A 27763-nucleotide genomic window follows, 5' to 3' on the forward strand; every position below is an offset into this window, starting at 1 on the left:
GGGAGGGGATAAATACTATCATATTTAAGGAGAGGAAGAGAGCATTAAGAGGGAATAATCAAACCTTACTCTCAGTATAATCAACCAGGAGAGGGAAGAGTAGCATTATTATCCATTCAGATAAAAAAAACTCTATCTAACCCTACTGAGAAAGTCAGAAGGGACAAAGCAAATGGAACAGGGAAGTGGGGAGGTCAAAAAAGGAAGGGGAGAAGAAGGAGGAGGGAATTCAATAGGCCTTTAAAAATAAAAAGAGGGGAATAACAAGGGAGGGGGCAGAAAGGGAAGTCAATCAAGGGGGGGGGATAAGGGACACCGGCTCAAAGCAAACCACTGGTTTAAAAGAAAATAGTGTAAGAAGAAGGGGTCGGTCTAGAGGAGGATACAAAAATGTCAGTGAATTGTAAAAGTGAAATTTGGGAAATGCCATCTAAAAGTGTATATATTTCTATGGACAGGGGAAATGTATCAAAACTACATTTCCCGTGACCCAACATGGTCCAACTGGTTTCCGTTTCCGGGTTTTTGGGTGTGGGGAGGCCTACGACTTGATGCAGGTAAGAGTTTATAATCTCCTGGGTTAGGAGGGCTCTCTCTCTTGGCCAGCAGACTTGAGACAGGAAACAGGAGACAGTAATGGCGAGGGCGGCAGTTTTGAATGCTTATAAGCACGTGGCCTAATTATCTATCAGTATGGCTTTAATTAAATTACTAATATATATATTTATACAAGCCTTTATCATTTTTCATATTAACAGAATGCACAACTGATAATTGTAACTATGAATGTGAATGGGATGAACTCGCCCATAAAACGGAAGCAAATAGCAGAGTGGATCAGAAACCAAAATCCTACCATATGTTGTCTACAAGAAACACATATGAGGCGGGTAGACATACACAAGTTTAAGGTTAAGGGCTTGAGCAAAATCTTTTGGGCATCAAATGAAAAAAAGAAGGCAGGAGTGGCTATTATGATCTTTGACAAAGCCAAAGTAAAAATAGATATGATTAAAAAAGACAGGGAAGGTCATTACATCCTGACTAAAGGCAGTATAAACAATGAGGAAATAACACTGCTCAATATATATGCACCAAGTGGTATAGCATCCAAATTCATAAAGGAGAAAATGGCAGAGCTCAAGAAGGAAATAGATAGTAAAACCATACTAGTGGGAGATCTAAATATTCCTCTTTCAGATGTAGATAAATCAAACCAAAAAATAAATAAGAAAGAGGTAAGACAGGTGAATTAAGTCCTAGAAAAATTAGATATAATTGATATGTGGAGAAAAATAAAGAGGGACAAAAAGGAATACACCTTCTTTTCAGCTGCACATGGTACATTCACAAAGATTGACCATGTAATAGGACATAGAATCATTGCAAACAAATGCAAAAGAGCAGATATAATAAATGTAACCTTCTCAGATCATAATGCAATAAAAATAATAATCAGTAAGGGCACACGAACAGGCAAATCAAAAACCAATTGGAAATTAAACAATATGATTCTCCAAAACCAATTTCTCAAAGAAGAAATCATAGAAACAATCAACAATTTCATTGAAGAGAATGACAACGATGAGACATCCTACCAAACTCTGTGGGATGCAGCCAAGGCAGTACTCAGGGGGAAATTTATATCCTTGAATGCATATATTAACAAATTAAGGAGGGCAGAGATTAATGAATTGGGTATGCAACTCAAAAAATTAGAAAGAGAGTAAATTAAAAACCCTCAAATGAAAACTAAATTAGAAATACTAAAAATTAAGGGAGAAATTAATAAAATTGAAAGTAAAAGAACTATTGAATTAATAAATAAGACTAGAAGCTGGTACTTTGAAAAAACAGATAAAATAGACAAAGTACTGGTCAATCTAATAATAAAAAGGAAAGAAGAAAACCAAATTGACAGTATCAAAGATGAAAAGGGAGACCTCACCTCTAATGAAGGGGAAATTAAGGCAATCATTAAAAACTATTTCGCCCAATTATATGGCAACAAATATAACAATTTAGGAGATATGGTTGAATATTTACAAAAATATAAACTACCTAGATTAACAGCAGAAGAAATAGAATACCTAAATCCCATATCAGAAAGAGAAATTGAACAAGCCATCAAAGAACTCCCTAAGAAAAATACACCAGGACCTGATGGATTCACAAGTGAATTCTATGAAACATTCAAAGAGCAACTAATCCCAATACTATACAAGTTATTTGATATGATAAGCAAAGAAGGAGTCCTACCAAATTCCTTTTATGACACAAATATGGTACTGATCCCAAAGCCAGGTAGACCAAAAACAGAGAAAGAAAACTATAGACCAATCTCCCTAATGAACATAGATGCAAAAATCTTAAATAGAATATTAGCAAAGAGACTCCAGCAAGTAATTAAGAAGATCATCCACCATGATCAGGTGGGATTTATACCAGGAATGCAAGGATGGTTCAACATTAGGAAAACCATCCACATAATTGACCATATCAAACAGTCTAACAAACAAAAATCACATGATTATCTCAATAGATGCTGAAAAAGCCTTTGACAAAATACAGCATCCATTCCTATTGAAAACACTAGAAAGTATAGGAATAGAAGGACCCTTCCTAAAAATAATAAACAGGATATAACTAAAACCATCTACAAGCATTATATGCAATGGGGATAAATTAGAAGCCTTCCCAATAAGATCAGGAGTGAAACAAGGATGCCCATTATCACCTCTATTATTCAACATAGTACTAAAAACACTAGCAATAGCAATTAGAGAAGAAAAAGAAATTGAAGGTATCAAAATAGGCAATGAGGAGACTAAGCTATCACTCTTTGCAGATGATATGATGGTCTACTTAAAAAATCCTAGAGAATCAACTAAGAAGCTTGTAGAAATAATCAACAACTTTAGCAAAGTTGCAGGATACAAAATAAATGCACATAAATCATCAACATTTCTATATATCTCCAACACATTAGAGCAGCAAGAGGTAGAAAGAGAAACACCATTTTAAAATTACCCTAGACAATATAAAATACTTGGGAATCTATCTACCAAAACAAACATAGCAATTATACAAAAACAACTACAAAACACTTTCCAAAAAAATAAAACTAGATCTCAACAATTGGAAAACCATTAATTGTTCATGGGTAGGACGAGCTAACATAATAAAAATGAACATTCTACCCAAATTAATTTACCTATTTAGCGCCATACCTATCAAGCTACCAAAAACCTTCTTTACTGAATTAGGAAAAACTATAACAAAGTTCATTTGGAATAACAAAAGATGAAGAATATCAAGGGAAATAATGAAAAGAAATGTGAAGGAAGGGGGCCTAGCAGTACCAGATATTAAACTATACTATAAAGCAGCAGTCATCAAAACAATATGGTACTGGCTAAGAGATAGAAGGGAGAATCAGTGGAATAGACTTGGGGTTAATGATGTCAGCAAGACAGTGTATGATAAACCCAAAGAGCCCAACTTTTGGGACATGAATCCACTATTTTACAAAAACTGCTGGGAAATTTGGAAAACAATATGGGAGAGATTAGGTTTAGATCAACATCTCACACCCTACACCAAGATAAATTCAGAGTGCGTGAATGACCTGAATATAAAGAGGGAAACTATAAATAAGTTAAGTGAACACAAAATAGTATACCTATCAGATCTCTGGGAAAGGAAAGATTTTAAAACCAAGCAAGAGTTAAAGAAAATTACAAAATGTAAATTAAATGGTTTTGATCATATTAAGCTAAAAAGCTTTTGTACAAACAAAAATAATGTAGTCAAAATCAGAAGGGAAACAACAAATTGTGAAAAAATCTTTATAATGAAAAACTCTGACAGGGGTCTAATTACTCAAATATACAAGGAGTTAAATCAATTGTATAAAAAATCAAGCCATTCCCTAATTGAAAAATGGGCAAGAGACATGAATAGGAAATTTTCAGGTAAAGAAATCAAAAATATCAATAAGCACATGAGAAAGTGTTCTAAATCTCTAATAATTAGAGAAATGCAAATCAAAACAACTCTGAGGTATCACCTCACACCTAGCAGATTGGCTAAAATAAAAGAAGGGGAGAGTAATGAATGCTGGAGGGGATGTGGCAAAATTGGGACATTAATGCATTGCTGGTGGAGTTGTGAACTGGTCCAACCATTCTGCCTGGCAATTTGGAACTATGCTCAAAGGGCTATAAAAGACTGCCTGCCCTTTGATCCAGCCATACCATTGTTGGGTTTGTACCCCCAAAGAGATCATAGATAAACAGACTTGTACGAAAATATTCATAGCTGTGCTTTTTGTGGTGGCAAAGAACTGGAAAGGGAGGGTATGTCCTTCAATTGGGGAATGGCTGAACAAATTGTGGTATATGCGGGTGATGGAATACTATTATGCTAAAAGGAATAATAAACTGGAGGAGTTCCAGGCGAACTGGAGAGACCTCCAGGAACTGATGGAGAGTGAAAGGAGCAGAGCCAGAAGAACATTGTACACAGAGACTGATATACTGTGGTAAAATTGAATGTAATGGACTTCTGTACCAGCAGCAATGCAATGACACAAGATAGCTCTGAGGGATTTATGGTTAAGATGCTACCCACATTCAGAGGAAGATCTGCAGGAGAGGAAACATAGAAGATAAACAACTGCTTGAATGCATGGGTTGAGGTGGACATGATTGGGGATGTAGACTAGAAACGACCACACCAATGCAACTAACAACAATATGGAAATAGGCCCTGAACAAGGACACATGTTACAACCAGTGGAAATGTGCGTTGGTCATGGGTAGGGGGAGAACGGGGGGGGGGGGGGTTAAGGGGAAAGTAGGGGCATAAAGTATGTAAACAGGTTAAAAATGAATATTAATAAATGTTTAAAAAAAAGAAAAATATGAATTGCTCTCAAGTCCAAAAAGAATTAATGGAGGAGCCCAAAAAAGATTATAAAAATCAAATAAGAGAGGGAAAAGAAAAATTAAGAAAATTGTAGACCAATTTCATTAATTAAAATGGATGCAAAATTCCTAGCCAGAAGATTACAATATATCACAAATATTATACATTATGAATAAATGAGATTTATACCAGGAATGCAGGAATAGTTTAATATAAGGAAAACTATCAGCATAATTGATTATATTAATAACAAAAGTAACAAAAACCATAAGATTATTTCACTAGATTTAGAAGCGCCCATTTGTATTAAAAACATTGGAAAGCATAGGTAAAAAATGGATTTTTTTCTTAAAATGATGTGAAGTATTTACCTAATACCAGGAAATCTACAGAGTCCAAGATTAAAATGAAGACTTTTTTAAAGGGCAGAGAAAAAGAGAATAGAAACTAGTTTGGAGGCTTTAATTGGGAAGAAAGGTTTTGTAAAAGGTGAAAGATTTATACAATCTGGATAGAAACCAGAGTATGGAAAGAAAGGTTTTGGAAAGTGACCAAAATGAGAGGTTTCAGGAATAATGCATTGGATATCTCTATTTAGTGAAAATTTGGAAAATTTCTAGCATAACAATTTGGAATATTACTCACATTTTACAACTGTGCTCTCATGTGACAGAAAGAAGTTTCTCCTGTCATGAGGGGATTGTTCATTACTATCTCTTGTTGCATCACAACAAAGTTGTGCCTCTTGAGAACTGGGAACACTTTTTCATGGCAGTGAATGATAGGAACAAGGAAAACCAGGGATAAAAAAATATAAGATGTCCCAAAAGTCTTAGTGCAATTGTAAGTTTATAAAAGCTTATGCTTTATGTATTTTCATTTCCAAGGCTAAAACTATACTGACTTTTAGGATACCCTGTCTCTTGCTACTCTGGAGATGAAAATATTGGAAATTTTTCTGCTGTTAAATTTAGCAAGCTAAAAAGGGAACTAAAGTTATGGGTTATTCTATAAGTTATAAAAGTAATAAGTTCCCTAGGAGCATTTTTTGAGCATTTTGAAAGCATATACCAGTGCTGATAATACAAAAAAAGTGTTTCTAATAGTAAACTATTTGTTTAAACATCTAAAACATCTATTCATCTCCACTAATCGCTTTCTTACATCTCTAAAATTGTCCCTGGTTGGAATAAAATATTTATGTTGGAACTATGAGAGTTCTCATGAGAGAAGCAGGATGACAACCTTAGAGTCTGGAAGAAATGGGTTAAGATCCTGCCTTTAACATTAAGCCACTCTCTGCCATTATATGTGACAGATTAATCATTTACCTGCATCAGTGAAGGCAGATTCCATATAATGTGTTTCACAAAACAATGAAATCAAAGGTCCATACTTTATACCTCTTTTGCTTCCCTTGCTCACAAAATGAAAGACAGAGAGGTGACAGAATGGAAGTAGCCTTGAAGTCAGTAAGACCTATGTTTAAATCATACCTTAGATACCCTGGGCAAGTCTTTTAACTTCTCGGTGATAATTTCTTTATCTGTGAAGTGGGAATCTATAAAGCATTTTCCTCTCAGAGCAGTTGTGAGTATCAAATGAGATATTTGCAATCACTGTGCAAACCTTAAAATACTTAGCTAGTATGAATGGCACTCATACCCAGGATTTTTATATGGAGGTGATTAGAATTTTAAGTTAGATTTTTTAAAAAAGGGAAATAATGAGGTAGAAGCAAGTAGATAAGCAATAGGGCTTTTACAAAGCCTACAAAAGGTCTCTTATTCCTTCCTTGAATATTGAAATTCCTGCATTGGTTCTGCTGTAATTTTAAATCTGTTAATGGCCTCTTAGTATAGCTCTTATATTAAGCATGTCACTATTTAGATTTGCTGTGTTAATTTTGGGGGGAAAATCCACCTACAACTGTACACTTGAAATAAAGTCACTTAACTTTAAAATTGAAGTTTCAGAAGCTCATAAAATAGTAATGAAATACTGGATTTGGAAAGCATGGTCTGTAATGGCTCATCTGAGTCTAAATCTCTGATGTGTAAGTGCATTTCAACAGTGGGTAATGAGATCTCCATATATGATTCTGAAAATATACTTAAAAACCATTAAAATGGAAAAAATAGTAAACATAAAATTGTACATGGGTCCAAAATATTTACGTGCAGCAATTTCTCACATTAAAGTAAACTTAATTTCTCCTATTTTGCTCCAAATTTTCCTTCAACTCTTCTTTATCCTAGAAGAATTCTATTTCCCAAGCTTCCAAGATCATTGTTTGTGTCCCTCATGACAAATTTCAACCCTTAAAGTGTCCCCTGGACAAATTAGTTTGGAAAATGCTAAGCTAAAAGTAGAAAGATAAGCAATATGGATTAACATTAATTCCTTTCACTCCTCATATCTACTGTGGTAGTGAGATCCATCAGCACCAAGAGTAGTGTAGGATTCTAGATACAAACGAATCATGAATATATTAGATGTATTCAAAAGCTGACTCTAATGAGCAAAGTGTTCATGGACCAGACTTATGGATATATTTTTAATATTTCACAAGATTGATGTCTGAATTCTTAAATTGAATTGTGGCTCAAATTTTGCGGTACTCAAACCTTTCCCATTGTCCAGTCTGTAAGGCTAGCAGACAAGTTCTGAAGATGCTTTCTAATGTCAAAGATTTACATTTGCATTCCTAAGATAAGCCTGGTGCCAGCATCAGGATATCTGGCCATCTTTTAAGCCTTGTCATTAACATGTTAAAACTTCTGATGTGCCAACTATGTTTGACTGACATCCCACAACCCCCATTCCTACTTTCCTAAATAAAGATAGATCAGCTCAGTCACTCTGGACAACCTCTGACCATCTGAGAAGCTGACAGGCTGACCTGATTTCATCACATTATGTCTTGTCTCGGTGTTTCTTATTTCTCTGATTCTTATATGTCTCATCCTTTCTAGATAAGCTTAAGCCTTTGCTTTTCAGCATCTAACTTCCCTTCACAGGTGATTCAAAACCATGCAAGAATATTATGTATGAGCTAGACAAGTAATCACCACCACAAAGAGTTAAGATAATATCACACTGAGCACATTTTCTCATAAAATGTGGATCTACAAACAATAAAGATGATTATGATGATAAAATGGAACACTATAATCATAATGACCAAGCTTGATTCTAGGGAAAAGAAGAGAAAAATGTCCATTTTTCTGTTAGTTTTGCTAAACTTTTCTTTTTCCTCTATTCTTTTTCAGAAGGGATAGCTTCTTGGATAGGGATATATTTGGAAATGAAAGTAACATGAAAATAAAAGATATTAATTAAAATTTTGAAAAATAACTTAGATTAGCTTTGTGACCTAAGTTTCCTTGTTTATAAAAAGCGTAATAGCACTCCTTCACAGGTTCATGAAGATCAAATAAGGTAATAATTGTACAGCATTTTGCAAACCATATATGTGTATGTATATATAGCTTTAGATGTAGATGTATAGAATTGAAATAATCAGATTGATTATCTTTTTTACCAATCCTCTTTCCAGCTAATTGATTTTGTCAGCTGTCCATAACTGCCTAAACCATGATTCTTTGGTTTTGAACTTAGTTCAAAAATTGAGCTGTCTGGTTAAACACGGAAATCTAGTTTTGCTAAATGCTGTTCTATTCTTGCATAAGGAAATCTGTAATCCTTAAAAGAGGCAGGTGACATCAGAGAGGCTAGTATACCACCAAACTATCCTTCAAGAAGTCTAATATGCTCTCTGTATTTGCAGATTCAGCTATACTCAAAACAATGAACATTTCTTAGTCACAAGTGGGAAGGAGAGATTTGTCACTAGCCCACATTTCCAATTTCCAATTTTCTTCCATCTGTGATTTTAGCCTTCCTTTTTTCTGCACTTCCCAAAACTATAGAACAGAGCTGAGGAAGCGAAGATCCTATTTAAAGGTAAATTCATGTTTTACTAATAAATTGTATTCAGAACTTTGTACCCAAGTCTACTCTAATTTTAACTATTACACGTGTGTGCATGTTCTAGCTATTGTTATTAAAATTTTTATTAATAATCCCTACAATCCCTGTCCTAAGGGACAATAGTCACAATCCATTTTAACATATATTTTGGAGAGATTCAAAAATAACCAAAACCTACAAGAGCAAGGTTTCGGATCCATAGATTTTCTTCACAGATGCCTCCTTTCCTTATTACCAGTACTTACTTTAATTATCTCTGGGCTAAGGGTAGATAGAATAGAGGGAAATTCATCCTCCTTCTTGGTTAGAATTATTACCTGAATTTGGGGTCTGGCCACATGGTAAAGTAGGAGCATTCCAGACACCAAGGTCCCAGCCAAGATGCCATACTGCACTTCCCAAAAACAAAACAAGAAAGTTACACACATCGGCACCAAATCCAACCCTGGAACAGAGAGATGGAAATGGTCAGTTGAGTAGATGCTGGGAGAATAGTACTGCTGAACTCATTTGATTTCAGCCTGCCCCACACCTAATATGCCTGAATCAGATTGGAGGATAATTTTTTCTGCTCCTAGAACTAATCTTCTCTCTTGCTAGTCATCAAAATGCCATTGTTGGCTTCCCCCTGCTGCCATATTAGTCATGTGAAAGAAAACACAGACAAAAAAAACAACACAAGAAAAATAGTTTTTAAAAGTATTGTTTGAAACAGCATTCAGACCCCATCAACTCTTTCTCTGGAGGTGAATAGCTTTTTTTTTTTTTTTTTTTTTTTTAATCATAAGTCCTTTGGAATTGTCATGGATCATAGTATTACTGAGAATAGGTAAATCATTTAAAATGATCATTGTATAATATTGTTATTACTTATTACTATATACAATGTTCTAGTTCTGTTCATTTCATTTTTCATCAATTTACATTATCTTTCCAGGTTTTTCTGAGAGCATCCTGCCTCAATCATTTCTTATAGCATAATAGTATTCCATCATAATCATATACTACAATTTGTTCAGCTATTCCCCAATTGATATGTATCCTCAATTTCCAATTCTTTGTTATCACAAAAAGAACTTGTTTATTTTTGTACATATAGTTCTTTTCTTTTTTGCTTTCAGTCTCTTTGGGATACAGACCTAGTTCCAAACTGCTCTCCAAGAATGGTTGAATCAGTTTAGAACATCCCCAACAATACGTTAGTATCTATATTTTCCCATATCCCCTCCAACATCTGTCATTTTCTTTTTCAGTCATAATAGCTAATCTGATAGGTATGAGGTGGTACCTCAGAGTTGTTTTAATTTGGGATTTCTCTAAATAATAGTGATTTAGACTTTTTTCACAACTAAATAGTTTTGATGACTATATCTTAAAATTCCCGAAAAATATTAAAATACAAGAGGGATTCTGGGAAGATGGCAGCTTAGACAGAGGCAATCTTAAAATTCCCAATTCATATTTTTTGACCATTTGTCAATTAGGGAATGACTTGTATTCTTTTCTCTATGTATTTGAGAAATGAGACCTATAGTAGAGAAATTTATAAATTTTTTTTCACAGTTATAATTACTGTATATTTCACTCCAACCCATTTTTCTCCCTGTTTATCCCATTCTCTTTCCTTTCACTATGTCCATTCTTGTAGAGAGCCATAAATAAACAGTTTAATCTGTAAATCCTATCAGATCCAGCTATAGCTGATGATTATAACTAATTGATGATTCATTTCATTATGAAAGTTTTCCTGTATAATAAATCATTTTAATTTAAAGGGAAATATGAGGGAAGCCAATAAGAGAAAAGATAAAAATCTGAGACTCCTCTTTTGACCCCTTTAGTGATCCTTGTGATTTCTTGTAGAAAAGTATTGTGGCCTTATTGAAAAGCTTTAAGTTCCTAGCTAACGAGCAGTTAAGAGGGTTAACACTGTTCCCCTTTGGCCAGGAATGCAGCTGCCTGGTATAGCCAGGGCCAATACCTTAGTAGGGGCAATTCAACCCTGAGAAAAATATTCCCGGACTTGGCTTTCTGATAAGAACCCAGTCAAAATTCAGCCTTGGCCTTGTTCTATTCTGAAGTCAAATGAGATTTTTTGTGTTTTGATATGACAATTTGTAACTTCTGAGCATCTGTGAAGTTTCGGGGTGGGGGATCTTTGGGGTGAAATGAGTTTTGAAATATATATAATAAACTCAATGCTCCTGAAGACAGAGCTGGAAGCATGAGCTAAAAGACAACTCCTGTGTCCCGTTATTTCCTTATCAACTAAACTGGCCTTATCAGATTATCGGAGATGATAAATAGTTCTGGAGACATTCTCAAAAGTATTTTGCTGCTGACCATCACCTTCCCCAATCTGCCCTCTTTTCTATCATTCTCTCCTCTTCTCTTTTACACTTTTCCCTTCCTATTTTTCTACAGGCAAAGAAAGGTTTTTATACTTAACTGAATATATATGATATTCTTTCTTTGAGCTAATTCCAGTGAAAGCAAAGTTCATTTGCTATACCTCCCCCAATTTTCCCCTACACTGTAAAAGCTCTTTTGCACCTTTTATGTGAGGTAATTTAACTTATTCTATCTCTTCCTTCTCAGTGCATTCCTCTTTTTCACCTCTTAATAGTTTTTTTTAGATACCACCCCAACGTATTCAACTCATATGTGTGCTCTTTGTCTATGTATATCTCCTTCTTCCTTTTTTTTTTTTAAACCCTTATCTTCACTCTTAGAATCAATACTACTTTGGTTCCAAGGCAAAAGAGCCTCAAGGGTCAGACAATGGGGGTTAAGTGACTTGCCCAGGGTCACATAGTCTGAGGCCAGATTTGAACCTAGGACCTATCTCTAGGCCTGACTCTCAATCCTCTAAGCCACCCAGCTGCCCCCATCTACCTCTTTCTAAATACCCTAATAATAAAAGAGCTCTTATGAGTTATAAGTATCAACCTCCCATGTAGGAACGTAAACAGTTTAACCATATTAAATTCCTTATGAGTTCTCTTTCCTGTTTACCTTTTTATGCTTCTCTTAAGTTTTGTATTTGAGAATCACATTTTCTAAGTCATCTCTAGTATTTTCATCAAGAATGTTTAAAAGTCCTCTATTTCATTGAATATCCATTTCCTCCACTGAAGCATTATACTCAGTTTTGTTAAGTATGTGTCTTTGTTGTAATTCTAATCCCTTTGCCCTCTGGAATACCATATTCCAGGCTTTCCAATCCTTTTATGGAGAAGCTGCTAAGTTCCTGCACCATCCAGCTTGTTGTTCTGTGATATTTGAATTGTTTCTTTTTAGCTGCTTAAAATATTTTCTCAATCTTGGATCTCTGAAATTGGCTATAATATACCTGGGAATTTTCATTTTGGGACCTATTTCAAGAGGTGATTGGTACATTCTTTCCTTTTATATTTTGTCTTCTGGTTCTAGAATAAGAGGGCAGTTTTCCTTGATAATTTCTTGTATGATAATGTGTAGGTTTTTTTTTTTCATGATTTTTAGGTGCTCTAAAAATTCTTAAATTCTCTCTCTTGTATTTATTTTTTAGGTCAGTTGTTTTTCCAATGAGATATTTCACATTTTCTTCTATTTTTTTCTTCTTTTGATTTTGACTTTTTATTGATATCTCATCAAGTCATTAGCTTCCACTTGCCCAATTCTAATTTTTAAGTAGTTATTTTCTTCAGTGTGCTTTTGTACCTCTCTTTCCAATTGGACAATTCTACTTTTTAAAAAATTCTTTTCTTCAGTGATTTTTTGTATATCTTTTTCCATTTAGCCAATTCTATTCTTAAAGAAACTTTTTCTTGAGCAGATTCTTATTTCTTTTGTATCATTTGGCCTCTTCTGTTTTTTAAGGTATTATCTTCTTCAATGTTTTGTTTTGTGTCTCCTTTGCCAAGCTATTGATGCTTTTTTCCATTATTTTTTTGCATCACACTCATTTCTTTTCCAAATTTTTCCTCCACCTCTCTCTCATTTGATTTTAAAATCCTGTTTGAGATCGTCCAGGAATTGTTTTTGAGTTTGAGAACAATTCACATCTTTCTTTGAGACACTGAATGCAGCAGTTTTGACTTTGTTGTCTTCTTCTTAGTTTATGTTTTGATCTTTCCTGTCAATAAAATAATTTTCCATGGTAAAGTTTTTTGTTATTTGCTCATTTTCTCAGCCCATTTGACTTTTAACTTAAAAAAAAATGTTAAATTGGGCTCTGCCAGTGGGGTGGATGGGGTATTGTCCCAACTTTCAGTTTGTTTGTTTTTTTTGTGTAGATACTTTCAGAGTAGTTCTGGGGATCTGTAAGTTTTCAGTTCTTCTAAGGTAGTATGATTTAGGGAGTGGTATGTTTACTACTTTCCTGGCCTGTGCTCAGGTCAGTGAAGGAACACAAATTTTTTTTCTACTCTGTAACTGTGACCAGAGTCCCTGATCCCCTGTGGCCATGAATGCTGATATGATAATGCTCTTCTTCATCTTGTGCCTAAGACTTGAATCTATACCAGCAAAGGGTCCCTTATAATCTCTTTCTAACCAGTTTCCCAAGCTCCTTACCATCTGTGGGCTGAGAGTTCCAGAAGCTGCTATTGCCTTTTCAGTTGACACCAAGGTGTGGGCTGGCTTGCTGATATATATATATATATATATATATTGTAAGAGGGAAAATTAGATATTATAGATACATTTTTAAAGTGTGGCCGCCAGGAATCAACAATTCAGGTTGATTCCGTAATTAAATCAGACCCAAGTGATCATCGGGTTGAGGCAAGTTTATTTACAATCAGGAAGGCAAAAGTATAGGAATAAAGAGAAAAAGGAGAGTCTAGTCCAGGCCAAAGGCCTGGATGGAGAGAGAAGGTTAAAAGGCTAAAGAAATGAGGCTGCAAGCCACAAGGCCTAACAGCCAGTCGGGCTTGTGCCCGCTTTAAGGCAGAGCTTGGAAGCGGCCCAGTCAGACCAAGGAAGTCAGCCTTACTTACCCACGTGACAATACAGAGTGTAAGTGTTTTGTGGTCTCAGGAGATCCTTCAGCACCGAGTTCGAAGCTAGAACTGCCTCCACAGGAAGTGAGTAACTTACTTAAAGAGATCGTGTCCTTCATCACTTCCTGTGGGTCCACCTCTAATTCAAATGGACAAATGGCAGTCTCTACATTGATTTGGACTGCCCAAAGGGCAGTCCCTTGTTCTAGATTTGCTACTCATTGTCACGTGTGGGTAACTCATCTCCCCTCCCCACTAAGGAAGGTGAGGATTACATCATTTCTACCCCTAGGAAGGGCAGATTTTTTGACTATGAATGGGCTCGAGCTAATTCCATTTACACAATATATATAACCTGCCATGGTGAATGCTCTACATTCTTACCTCAGTGTGACTGTTTTTTTTTTAAATTTAAAAAACCCTTACCTTCTGTCTTAGAATCAATCCTGGGTATTGGTTCTAAGGTAGAAGAGTGGTAAGGGTTGGGCAATGGAGGTTAAGTGACTTGCCCAGGGTCACATAGCTAGGAAGTGTCTGAGGCCAGATTTGAACCCAGGAGCTCCTGTCTTTGGGCCCGACTCTCAATCTACTCAGCCACCCAGCTGTCCCCATGACTTTTTCTTCTAACCTTCTAAGTTGTCTTCAGATGGAAAACTGTTTCACCTTGTCCTTTTGTGGGATTTGTCATTCCAGAATTCATTGGGAGATGTTATGTTAAAATTGTGTGGAGAGCAATTTGGGGGAGCCTTTTCCTCACCATTTTGACTCTGCTTCATTCTCTGCTTGAATTCTATTATATAAATAGATTTAAAATTCTATTGAAACAGCAGGAATCAACTTGAAACCAGGAACTTTGGATCTAAACTTCTGCCCTCTTTGGATGGAGAATAGAAAGAGAAAAAGAAAACGGAAGAGAAGAAGCACTCTCTCAGTCAAATGGATTCTTGCACAAGGAAAGGAAATTAATTAGGCTTGCCTCTTTGCTGGTAACTGTTGTCCTATATTTCTTTAGTAGAAAGAAAACTCTTGCCTCTCTGGTGGAATTTGGACATACTCAAAACCATTCTCTGCTTTTTCCATCTATCTGTCCATTTCCAATTCCTCTTGTAGACTACTTCAAAACCTCTTTGAGCCAATATAAAACCCTAATGTCTTTCCCAGGTCCTGAAGATCATGTTTTTTCTTGAGGCACTAGACTCCACTTCTCAGGATACTTAGTTAGCATTCAAACTTTTAGCCCTCACCTAGCCCCACCAAATGGAACCATTAAATATCTTGATATACAAAGGTTGGCTCACAGGGATAGAAAGAAGGAAGATATATATACAGAAATAAAAATGAAACTTTAAAAAAGATAATTTAAAAATTTTTAGTCAAAACTTGTTTTCTAGATTATAGAGAAGTTTCTTTCTCTAAGTTATAATGAATTTTAACTGTCTCCCATCTTAATTCTTCTTTTTCTTGCCTCAGGCATGACTTCCTTGGAGCTTCCCTTTACTCTATCAAAAATTCCAAGAATGAAAATAATCTGAGACTTCCAGCTTAGATAGCCACATGAAGGTCACAGAAAAGTCTAACTTTCTGACATAACTCCCAGTTGAAATCTACCCCAAAAGACCAATGATAAAGAAAAGTTAAAAGAAACATAAGTTTCTTCACCCAATCCAAAACTGCACACACAAAAAGAATCAGAAACTTGTAGAAGTACTTAAAAGATATTTTACTAAGGAAAGCAGCATGGGTCATACCAGGGAATCCAGTGTAAACTCAGGGGACTATGTAAATAGAATTAGCTCTAGCCCATTCATAGTCAAAACTCTACTTAACCTAGGAATAGAGATGATGTCATCCCCACCTCCCTTAGTGGGGAGGGGGATGAGTTACCCACAGGAGACAATAAGTAACAAATCAAGAACAAGGGACTGCCCTTTGGGCAGTCCAAATCAGTGCAGAGGCTGCTATTTGTCTACTTGAATTAGAGGTGGACCCACAGGAAGTGACGAAAGACACTATCTCTTTAAGTATGTTGGTTACTTCCTGCTAAGGGAGTTCCCGCTTTGAACTTGGTGCTGAAGGATCTCGGAGGAGACCTCAGGCAGCTTCTACTCTGTATTGTCACGTGGATAAGTTAGGCTGACTTCCTTGGGCCTACCTTGGCGTTTACAAGTCTCTACCTTAAGTAGGCACCAGCCTATATGATTGCTAGGCCTTGTGGCTTGTAGCCTCATTTATTTAACCTTCTCTCTCTGTCCAGGCCTCTGTAGGCCTGGACTAGCCTCTCCCTCTCTCTATTTCCCTACCTTTTACCTTCCTAATTATAAATAAACTGCGTTAAAACCGGATCCTGACTTGGGTCTAACTTAATTACGGAATCAATCTGAATTGTTGATTCTTGGCGGCCACACTTTAAATATATATCTATAAAATACCTAAAATCTCCCTCTTACATAACCCAGTAGAAGTCAGAAAAGTATGGAGAGCACTGCAGCAGGGAAGCAAGCTTGAGTTCCATCCAACAGAAATTAAGTCAACCATCTACTGGTCTGTGGTGGGAGAGGGAGGGAGAAAAACAGTAGAAGGGGATGTCCACAAGTTACTGCAAACTGTAATAATCAGGGGAACAAATCCAGATCCCAATACTAGCTTGTCACAACAGAAGCAGGGACAGAACCAATCTCCATAGATTGTTTGTGGAGCTGTGAAGTGTTCCAATCGCCCTGGAATGCAATTTGGAACTAAACCTCTAAAATGCAATAAATTAGGCTTATGTCCTGAAAAAAGATCAATGACAAGTCAAAGGACCTACACATACAGAAATACTTATTAGCAGTCTTTGTTTGTAGTTGTTTGCAATAACATAAAGTTGGTGCCCATTGATTTGGGAATGGCTGAACAAATCATGGTTAGTAAATATAATGGAATATTATGGCAATGAATGAAATGACAAAAGAGATGGATTCAGGTACATATTAGAGGACTTGTATAAACTGATGCTGAGTGAAGTCAATAGAACAGAGAGAACAATTCACATAATGACTCCAGCACTGAGCAGGAAAATATTTAAGACTTTTGATCATCACAATAACTAGTCATGAATCCAGATCACTAAAGATGAGTCATATTTTCCATATGATGATGCATTGATATTTTCCATGAGATGATGACCTAGACATACATATGGAGGGAAATGTGTATTTTCAGACACAGCCATTATGTAAATTGATTATAAGGGAGTGATTTTCTTTTTAACTTTTTGTGGGTGGAGAATTAGAGGAGGTATACGAGGAGGGGAGAGAGTAGTGAGAATGAAACTAAAAGCAAGAAAAAAACAGTGAATCCCTTTAAAAAAGAGAGAGAGAGAGAAGACAGCAGGAGTTCAGAATGGAAAAAAGACAAGAAAAGAGTATGGGACTCACCTATTAAACTTGAAATCCTTTTTTAAAATTTTGTTTATTTATTTTATTTTAGAAACCCTTACCTTCTGTCTTGGAATCACTACTGTGTTCCAAGGTTCCAAGGCAGAAGAGCAGTAAGGGGGATAGGCAATGGGGGCCAAGTATCTTGCCCAGAGTCACACAGCTAGGAAGTATCTGAGGCCAGATTTGAAACTAGAGATCTCCCATCTCTAGGCCTGGTTCTCAATCCACTGAGCCACCCAGCTGCCCCCTAAACTTGAAATATATATTTTTTAAATTTTAAACCCTTAACTTCTGTGTATTGACTTATAGGTGGAAGATTGGCAAGGGTAGGCAATGGGGGTCAAGTGACTTGCCCAGGGTCACACAGCTGGGAAATGTCTGAGGCCGGATTTGAACCTAGGACCTCCTGTCTCTAGGCCTGACTCCCAATCCATTGAGCTACCCAGCTGCCCCCACTTGAAATATTTTTAAAACCTTCAAGTTATACATATGAAGGAAAAAAAACTGTATATAATAAGAGGTTGCCATTTTATATACAATCCTATTTTTCTTTGTATATTGTAATAATTCATGTCTGTGGGTATTTACTAAATTCATTTTTTAAAAAATGTGGGTTCTGGAAAGGGAGCTAGACTGGAGAATAAGAGTGAGAGGGAGTTGAATGGATACAGTCAGGATTGAGAGGTAGAAAATCCTTTCAGAGTCAGAAATCTAGGCTTTAGACTCTGGTTCAATGTTTGATGCTTGGGCAGTCATGTAACTTTTCAGATCCTAGATTTCTCCATTTGTCATACAGGACTTTCCAGCTTAACTAACTTACAGGAACAGTAAATGACCCAGTACAAACTCCAGTGTAGTCTTGATCCCCAATCAATTTGGCAAAAAGATTAGAAATACATACTTTTCACACGCCAGACTGTCCATAAGATTTTGACATCAAACAGGGGGGCAACTGCTGTGATGATGACAGCTGCCAGAGCAGCCTTTGGAATATAGTAGAAAAGTGGAGTCAAGTAGGCAAGAGATAACATTACTAGTAATCCTAGGGAGATAAGAAAAAAGTAAGCAATGACCATCATGAAAAAAAGGAGACAAAATTTATATGATTCTAAATCAACAGGCAAAGATTCCAGAGGCTCAGAACCACGATCATAGAATTTGAGGGTTGGAAGGGGATCTTAGGAAGTCTTAATCCAACCCACATGCATCAAAGGAATTTCTACTTACCTAGCCTCTGTGTAAAGATTTTTAGGGAACTTTCCACCTCTGAAGGTAGCCCATTCCATTTTTGGACAACACTAATAGGATGTTTTTCATGACATCAAGCCAAAAGTGGTCTCTTTACAACTTCCAGAGATTGCTTCTGCTTCTGCCCTCTGAGGGCAAATTAGACCAAGTTTATTTTTTCTTCACATGACAGTCCATTACTCTCCAATATTTGTATGAAGACATAAGTAACATCTTTTTCAAGTTAAGTTAGTGGACACTTTAAAACTGAGAGAGTTTGCTAATATATTAGAAACCAATATATTCTATCCTGGTAGGCTAGAATCATTGATTGACTCTATACAGAAAGATTCCTTCGCTTAGGTTAAAAAAAATCAATTGCACTAATACAAATAGGCAACAATTCAAGTGAAAAGGATCTGGGAGTTTCAGTGTATTACAAGCTTAGCATTGTTGCCAAAAGAGCCAAGGCTTCATTAATAGACAATGTCTAAAACAACAATGGTGATAGTATTCTTCCATTCATGCTTTGGATTCATAGATAAAGAGCTTGAAAGGACATCAAGGGTCATCTAGGCCCTAATTTAATTCTTATTAACTTGGAAATTAGTCACTAGTACAGCTAATGGGACAGTTAGGTGGCACAATAGATAGAGTGTTAGACTTAGAGTTAGGAAGACTCATTTTCTTCAGTTCAAATCTGGTTTCAGACATTTACTAACTGTGTGACCCTGGGCAAATAATCCTATTTGCTTCAATTTTCTTAACTGGAAAAGGAACTGGAAAAGGAAATGACAAACCACTCTAGTAGCTTTGCCATGAAAACCCCAAATGAAGTCCCAAAGAGTTGGCTACAATGGAAAAATAATTAGACAACACATCTAGTATACAACACATAACATCCAGAATATTATGTCCATTTCTGAGCACAAGAAGGCTGATGAGGGTAGCAATCAGAATGATGAAGGTATGAGAATCAGTTGCTTAACTCCGAGGATGCTTAGACTAGAGAAAAGAAGACCAAAGAAACACACATATAATAAGAAAATTAAACAAGAGAGTCTCTCTCCTTCTCCCTGATCTATTAATCCAGAACATGTCTGTTGGAACTATGAGCACAAGGTCTTGTTGTTCTTGGGCCAGTTGATGAAGTGCATTTGAAACCAGAGGCTTCATTAGTAGCCATTAGTAGCCAGTCTTTTCTTCTCATGACAGGGCATTGTGTCGAAGAGCACATGAGCTCTCCACTTAGTAGACTTTAAAGCAAAAGACAAATTCCACTCTCATACTCTTTGTTTCCCTTTTGGGTGGATTGGAACTTGGACAGATTTTACTTGAATTTTTTATAATGGAGGAGATAATTTTCTTCCAAATTTTCATGTGCTTATTTGGTGAGCTTCATGTTTTAATGTTTAAGTATTAATCAACTGGTAGAAAATTACAGGATTTATGGATTTCATGTTTGAGTTTTTGCCTGTGAGCATCTATTAGTCTTTTGAGTTTTAAGCATTGGGTTTCATAGTGGAAGAAATAAATAGGAATCCTATATCTATTTTATGCATTTAGTATCTTTCAAAATGGGGCACAATGGAATTACATTTGGGAAGACCCAGAGACCAAGTGCTATGCCATGTCCCCCCAGAACAAGTGACACCCCATGCATCCCCCCACCTCACACCCTGATCCTCCCTTACCCCAGACAGGGGAAGGAGAAACTACTCCCATTGGACTGCTAGGCAGGGAGGCAGGTGAGGAGAGGTGCATGTGTTAAGGGGGAGGAGTGTGGCCCAAGTGGCCCAAGGCCAATTCCTCTCAAACCTAGCTCCTCTCCAGCCTCATCATGGGAATTACCTTCACCACAGTCTCAACAGCAGCAACCCCCCACCTTACCCCAGATGGGGAGAGAGGAAGGGTTCCCACTGGCTGCTGGGCAGAAGAGTGGGGGAAGTGAAGAGTGTCCTCAGGTACATGGAGAGGGGAAGGGGAAAGTCCTTCTGGCTTTCTAGTAATGAACTCTAGCAAGTGACTATAGGTGTGCCCACAGAGAGGGCTCTGCATGCCCTTTTTGGCATGTATTCCATAGGTTTACCATCGTTGCCCTAAATGGAAATCATAACTGAGCTTTAAATGATTTTTAAAATTTAACATTTTAAGCATTATTTTTAGATATCTCACCCTCTCCCACACAAGGTATCACCCAATGGGGGGGGGGGATGTGTGTGTGTGTGTGTGTGTGTGTGTGTGTGTGTGTGTGTGTGTGTGTAGACACACACACACATACACATATATATACATATATAAAACTCTGTCTTTTGTATTTCTATTTATCAGTTCTTTTTTCTGGAGGTGGATGTTCATAGGCTATTCTTCAAATATTAATTATGTGGTTACATATACATATACATTTACTTGGTTCTACTCATTTTGCTCTTCATTATTTCATGTAGGTCTTTCCAAGTTTTTAAAAAAATTAACCTGCTCATAGTTTCTTATGGCACATATATTTCATCATAACCACAATTTGTTCAGCTATTCTTCAACTGATGGGCATCTCCTCAATTCCAGTTTTTTGCTGCCACAAAGAGAGCTGCTATAAATATTTTGGATATTGGATATTGGATAACTTCTTTTCTTTTTTCCCTGATCTCCCTGGGAAATAGACCCAACAATGGTATTGCTGGATCTAAGGTTATACACAATTTTATACTCTCTCTAATTTCTAATTCTTCTCCAAAGTGGTTGGATAAATTCTCAGTTCCACTAATAGTGTATTATTAGAATCCCCATTTTTCCAAATCTTTTCCAACATTTATTTTGCCCTTTCATTATTTTAGTCAATCGGATGCGAAATGATATCTCACAATTATTTTGATTTGCATTTCTCTAATCAGAAGCAATTTAGAGCATTTTTAAATATATCTATAGATGACTTTGATTTTCTCATTCAAAAACTGTTCATCTTTTGCTACTTAACAATTGGGAGATGGTTCTTATCCTAATAAATTTGACAAAGTTCTCTATACATTTGAGATATGAGACCTTTATCCAAGAAACTGTGTATAAAAAATTTCCCCCAATTTTCTGCTTTCCTTCTAATCTTGGCTACAATAGTTTTAATTGTACAACCCCTTTTTAATTTCATATAATCACAATTATCCATTTTGTATCTTACAATGCTCTTTATCTCTTATTTATTTATAAATTCCTCTCCTATCCATAAATCTGACAGGTAATACATTCCCTGTTCTTCTAATTTGCTTATGATATTTCCCTTTATGTCTAGGTCATGTATACATTTTGATCTTATCTTAGCAAATGGTGTAAGATATTGGTCTATGCCTAATTTCTGCCAAACTGCTTTCCAATTTTTCCAACAATTTTTACCAAATAGTGAATTCTTATCCCCAAAACCTGGATCTATACTTTTGTTAAATACAAGGTTACTAATAATCTTTTAGTATTGTTTGTTCTCTGTCTGTTTTATTCCACTGATCTACCTTTCTACCACATAGTTTTGATAATTTCTGCTTTAAATACAGTTTGAATCTGGTACTAATAGTCCTCCTTCCTTTGCATTTTTAAAAATTAATTCATTTGATAATCTTGACCTTTTGTTTTTCCAAATATATTTTGTTATTTTTTTCTAATTCAATAAAATATTTTCTTTTGGTAATTTAATTGAGGTAGTATTGAATAAATAGATTAGTTTAGGTAGGATTATCATTTTTATTATAATGGCTTTTCCCTCCATGAACAATTAATATTTCTCCAATTATTTAAATTTGCCTCTATTTGTGTAAAAAGTGTTTTATAATTATGTTCATTTAGTTTCTGGTTATGTTTTGGCATGTATACTCCCAGGTATTTTATTCTGTCTGTGGTTGTTTTAAATAGGCTATCTCTTTCTATCTCTTCTTGTAAGTGTTTTTTGGATATATAAAAATGATGATGATTTATGTGGGTTTATTTTATATCCTGCTACTTACATTTTAAGAAAAAGTCCATTTATGTCTATACTTTCCAGTATTTTTAAAAGGAATAAGTACTGTATTTTGTCAAAGGCTTTTTTCTGCATCTATTGATATAATCAACTTTAAGTAATTTTTCTTGGAGTTCTAGGACAGTATTATAAAGATCCATAAGTAGCAAAAAAAAAAAAATAAAAATTTAAGTGCTTTCCCCAGACTAAATCTAATCTACCTAAGCCTAGATCCAAGGTCCCTCCATGGAAGATAACAACCTAGGACCCAAAGTCAATGGTTCTTTTCAGAAGAATTAGAAGAATTTATACCTATACTCAAGTACTCAAATACATACATGATCTCATAAATTCAGGAGAGTCCTACAATGATACAGCTCACAACTCATCCATTTCTACCTATCTCATGTAACTCCCATCCATATCCTCCTGAAAGTTAGCTACAAGAGGTCCATCCAATATGCCGAAGTCTTTCTTCTTTTTCTCTCAACATTATGAGGGTACCAGAGGAACATTTTGATCATCTACCTGCCATCCCTTACTCTTGCCACATAACCAGTCCCTCTCTCATCCTTCTGTCCTACATTTCCTAGCTGGATAGCATTCTTTATTCATATTTATCTTTAGAGCATCACCTGGAATAAAGACTATAGCTTGCTCATACCTGCTAAACACCCTTCTATTGCCTCTGTGTACTATTCATCTTCATTTCTTTGGAGGCAGTAGTATTTCTGATCTTGCTAACATATAGCAAATGGTAAAATGTTTGTATTAAAAAGATGGCTCTTTACTGTTAGAAGTTAGTAAAAGCCCATTCGCTTTCTTGAAAGTAATCCAGCTTTCTCTTCTCCTTTTTCAATCCTTGATTTATCTTACAATCCATCTATCCCTTCTGTCACAGATATATATATATATATATATATACTACTGGACAAACTCTATTAAGTACCTATTCAGAAATATTTAAAATCTGGGTTACAGACATTCCTTATCTGTTTGGTTTTTTTTAAGGCAGCTGGGCAGGTGAAACACCTCTGAGTGATCACAGGTCTTTCCTAGGGAGCTTTGCAATGTCTTGGTCTTCATGCAACCGACATAATGTCCTCTGAAAGCAGGATTATCTGAAGAACCTCATCATCTACAAGAAATCCCTCCTGGACTTAGACCTGGACCCTGTACTTCTCCATCACTGCCTCACTTGAAGTTTTTTATCAGAGGTACTGAAAATTATTATTTCTATTGGGGGATTGTTGAAGAAACAAAAGTCCGAGGTCAAGTGACTTGCCCTGGGTCACAGAGCAAGTAAGTGCTTGAAGCCAGATTGTAATCAGATCTTCCTGATTTCAGGCCACCTAGTTGCCTCTAGTAGCAAATAAGTTCAAATTATCCTGATATATGGATGAAAGACAGTTTTTCTCTAAAAAATAAAGTCTATTATATGAGATGGCGCTCTGGGAAGAGAGAGGAGAGATACAGAAAGAAATATGGGTAATAAAAACATAAGTTACTAGTAAAAATTTATTTTAAATAATAACTTAAAAGAAACGTTCCTTGAGTGGCTCATTTTGTTCTGTCCTTGATCCTGTTCTACCATACCAGCTTGAGTCCGGCCTAACCCACAACAAAAGCATTTCTTGGATGCTCTGCAAAATTTTCCCTTCCTTCAAATTACTCTTGCTTCCTAATGAAATGAGGAAAGAGTGTCCCTGCCAGGGTATTTCCTTACCTGTCACCAGTCCTCCTGCTGGAGTACATACCCCTGTTTGGGCATTCACTGCTGTCCTAAAAGGCAATCCAAATACTAAATTAATTACTACAGAATGTTGGAGGAGGGAGAATACTCAGAAATGGGGAATGGAATTCTGAATGGAGGTTATTGCTCCAGCCAGTTAAATGCTTGTTGACTTTAAACTGAGCTAAGTGCTAAATTTTAATGAAAAGGATTCATTAGGATGCCAAGTATGGGGAGGTAGGTAAAAAAAAAGCTAGAATCAGAGCTCTAGGAATGAATTAAGAAACACTTACTAAGACCTTATTAATGGGCATCAAGGTGGCTCAGTGGACTGAGAGCCAGGCCCAGAGATGGGAGGTCCTGGTGTTCTCCTAGCTATGTGACCCTGGGCATGTCACTTAACTCCCATTGCCTAGCCCTCACCACTCTTCTGCCTTGGAATCAAGACACAGTATTGATTCTAAGACGGAAAGTAAGGGTTTTATTTAAAAAAAAAAAAAGACAAAAAAAATTATCATATTGTGCTGAGCACTGATGAAACAATATAAAAGAAAGTCCTTGACCCAAAGAAGTTTTGTTATAAAGGGGAAAACAACTTTTAATATGGATAGGGCAAAAAGAGGAGAAGGAGAAAGAGGGTAAGACCATATTGGTGAACCTATGACAAGCATGCCAGAGCAGGCTGGAGGGGGCTGCTCCCTTCCCTCTCTCCACATACACCTGAGGACACTTCTCCCATCACGCACCTCTCTGCCCAGTAGCCCAATGGGAGCGCTTCCTCTCTCCCCTGTCTAGGATAAAGGGGCAGCTCACATGTGGTGTGAGGGTTGTAGTTTGGTCACTCAGTCTCTAAAAGGATTGCCATTACTGGTCTAAAGACATTCTGGAACTAGGAAAAAGATGGAAAGTCAATTAAAAAAAAAACCAAGAAGTTACCCTGAAGTAACTCTCTTAAGCTATCAATAGGAGCAGAACCCACACTGGAATCCTGGAGGAGCTCAGTATATCAAGGTGTAGGGACTAGAAATCAGGATACATAAGTTCCAGGGTAAAGAGAAAGTAAGGAAGAAAAGAAGCTTGAAAACCATTCTCTATTCTCTGAATCAATTTGAAAAATCTATTAAACACCCATGATCTTCCGGAAACCAAAGCAGATACAAGGATATTTATATTTTGGAAAGTGAAATATAAATATCAAAAATTAAGCAGCAATATAAGATCTAAGTAATTGTGTATGACAATAAGAATGCAATCATAAAGCAATGCAAGTCTAATTAGCCAAAGGAGCATCCAGAAAATGAGGGTGAGAAGAATTCAGATGCAAGAAAGATCTCAGTGGGCTAGAGAGGTCTGAGAAGACTTTCTAAAGAAGTTGAAATTTAAAGTGATCTTGAAAGACAGGGTAACATCTAGATATGCAAGAAAAACTAAGAGTGTAAAGGATGGAAGAAGACATCACAGAAAAAGAGCACATAGTACTGCACTTAAATGATAGACTAGATTGTGTCTCTCCCATTCAGCTCCTACCACATGACCTTGACCACTTCTCTGTCCCTTCCATGCAGCATCTCTGAAAATATTAAAATCTTGGCCAAGGGTTTGGCAGATCTCAGTGTCAGGACTTCTACCTGCCTTGAGTTGAGAGATAATTCCTTAGATTGGGGAGGGAAAAAGCAGGTGATTGCCTATCTTCAAGACCTAGGAAGCCATGGACTCCTCTGCTTGGTATTAAGATTAAAAATAATAAATACTGATATAATAAGAGAAATTAGTATTTTAATTAAAGTCATGCTGATAGATAAAGTCATTAGACCACGCGCTTATAAGAACTTAAAACTGCCGCCCCAGCCATTATTGTTACCTCCCGTCTCTTCTAGAGTCTGCTAGCCAAGAGATGGTAGCTAAAAAGAGGAAGTTCCTCCTCACCCCGGGAGATTTAAACTGTTCTCTGCGTGGAGACGTAGGCGTGCCCACGCCCAAAGAACCGGAACTGGAATCTCGTTGGACCACGGGAAATGTAGTTTGATAATTTCCACGTGTCCATAGAAAATACATATATATACTTAAAGATGGCATCTCCCAAATTTCACTTTTACATTGGGCAGAGACTAGGACTGCAGGATCTACAACATTAAGGGCAAAAGAAAAAGTAGAGATTTGATTACTCACCGTCCAAAACTGCCTGTGACAGGATAGGAGGAAACGAAAGAACCCAGTAAATTGGTGAGGCCTAGAAGAGAACAGGGGTAGGATTTGGTTGGTGAGAGTAAAGAGCATCTTCAGAAGTAGAGGTGGAGTAGGGAACTGGATATGGCAGGCTAGGATATGGAGGCAATGGCATCAGGGAAACCGTAATGGGATTTCCCATTAGCTCCTTTAAGGGAGAGATAAACTACTTACTATCTGGGTCAGTTCCATAAAAGCCATGGCCACAATTCACCAGATAAAATTTTTAATCTAGTTTTATTATATACTGTGTTATCTCAAGAAAATCACTTATCTTCTCTGTGCCTTAGTCTAAAATGTAATGAATAATAAAGACTGGTTGATACAAACAGATAGATGACAAATACAAATACACTGGAAATAAGCTGCATCTTCTAGTTTCATGTGGTTCTCTTTGTGTCCAAGAACACACAATTACAAGATGTCTGACCTATAGATTCAGATACTCATTAAACGAGCATTGTGCTGGGCACTGGGAGAAATATAAAAATTAAATAAAAGATTTAGGGCTAGAAAAGACCTGGGAGGCCATCTAATCCAAGACTCTCCTTTAATAGATGCATTCTGTGTCGTGCCCATGGTCACCCAGTATCAAAGGCAAGCTTTGAACTCAAGTCTTCCTGATTCTAAGTCTAACACTATCCATTATACTACACTATTTGTCTTTGATAATAATTAGCCCCTTTTAAGGGAAAGATAAACTTTCTGATAATAATATCTGATAAGGGATAATCACAAATAACACACTTAACAGTCACTCACTGTCAAGACCACCTTGAAATTAATCCAATATCCTTGAAAATAAATTTACAAATGGTCCCAGGCCTCATGGCACTCATGGCGATTTTAATAAGTTCCATGTTCAAGATTAAGAATATATTACTTGTGGAGGAAGCTAGGTGGCTCAATGGATTCAGAGCCAGGCCTAGACATGGGAGGTTTGGGATTCAAACTTGGCCTCAGGTACTTCCTAGCTGTGTGACTTCAGGCAAATCATTTAACCCTCATTGCCTACGTCTTACTGCTCTTCTGCCTTGGAACTAATACATAGTATTTATTCTAAGACAAAAGATAAGAGTTAAAAAATATATATGACTATATATATTTTTATGATATATTTTAATATATAATATATTTAATAAATAATAATTGACCACCAATTAATCACACAATAATAAATAATAAATAATGTATAATTTTAAATAATATATGATATATATTTATATCATTATTATAATAATTTAACATTATATATTATATATTAAAATATATA

General features: G+C 36.2%; 1 protein-coding gene across 1 annotated transcript in view; it reads right to left on the reverse strand.

Moving 5' to 3' along the window:
* SLC26A11 (solute carrier family 26 member 11) overlaps positions 1 to 27763 on the reverse strand; it is a 65548-nt gene that overhangs the window by 16288 nt on the left and 21497 nt on the right. Inside the window, exons 6-9 of the mRNA XM_044675169.1 lie at positions 26434 to 26494; positions 24259 to 24314; positions 18228 to 18368; positions 9240 to 9367 (exon numbers count right to left, since the gene is read on the reverse strand). Of these exons, the coding sequence (XP_044531104.1) occupies positions 9240 to 9367; positions 18228 to 18368; positions 24259 to 24314; positions 26434 to 26494 (386 nt within the window). The remainder of the gene's footprint in view (positions 1 to 9239; positions 9368 to 18227; positions 18369 to 24258; positions 24315 to 26433; positions 26495 to 27763) is intronic.

Source organism: Gracilinanus agilis, chromosome 4 (assembly GCF_016433145.1).
Source record: "Gracilinanus agilis isolate LMUSP501 chromosome 4, AgileGrace, whole genome shotgun sequence".
NCBI lineage: Eukaryota > Metazoa > Chordata > Mammalia > Didelphimorphia > Didelphidae > Gracilinanus > Gracilinanus agilis.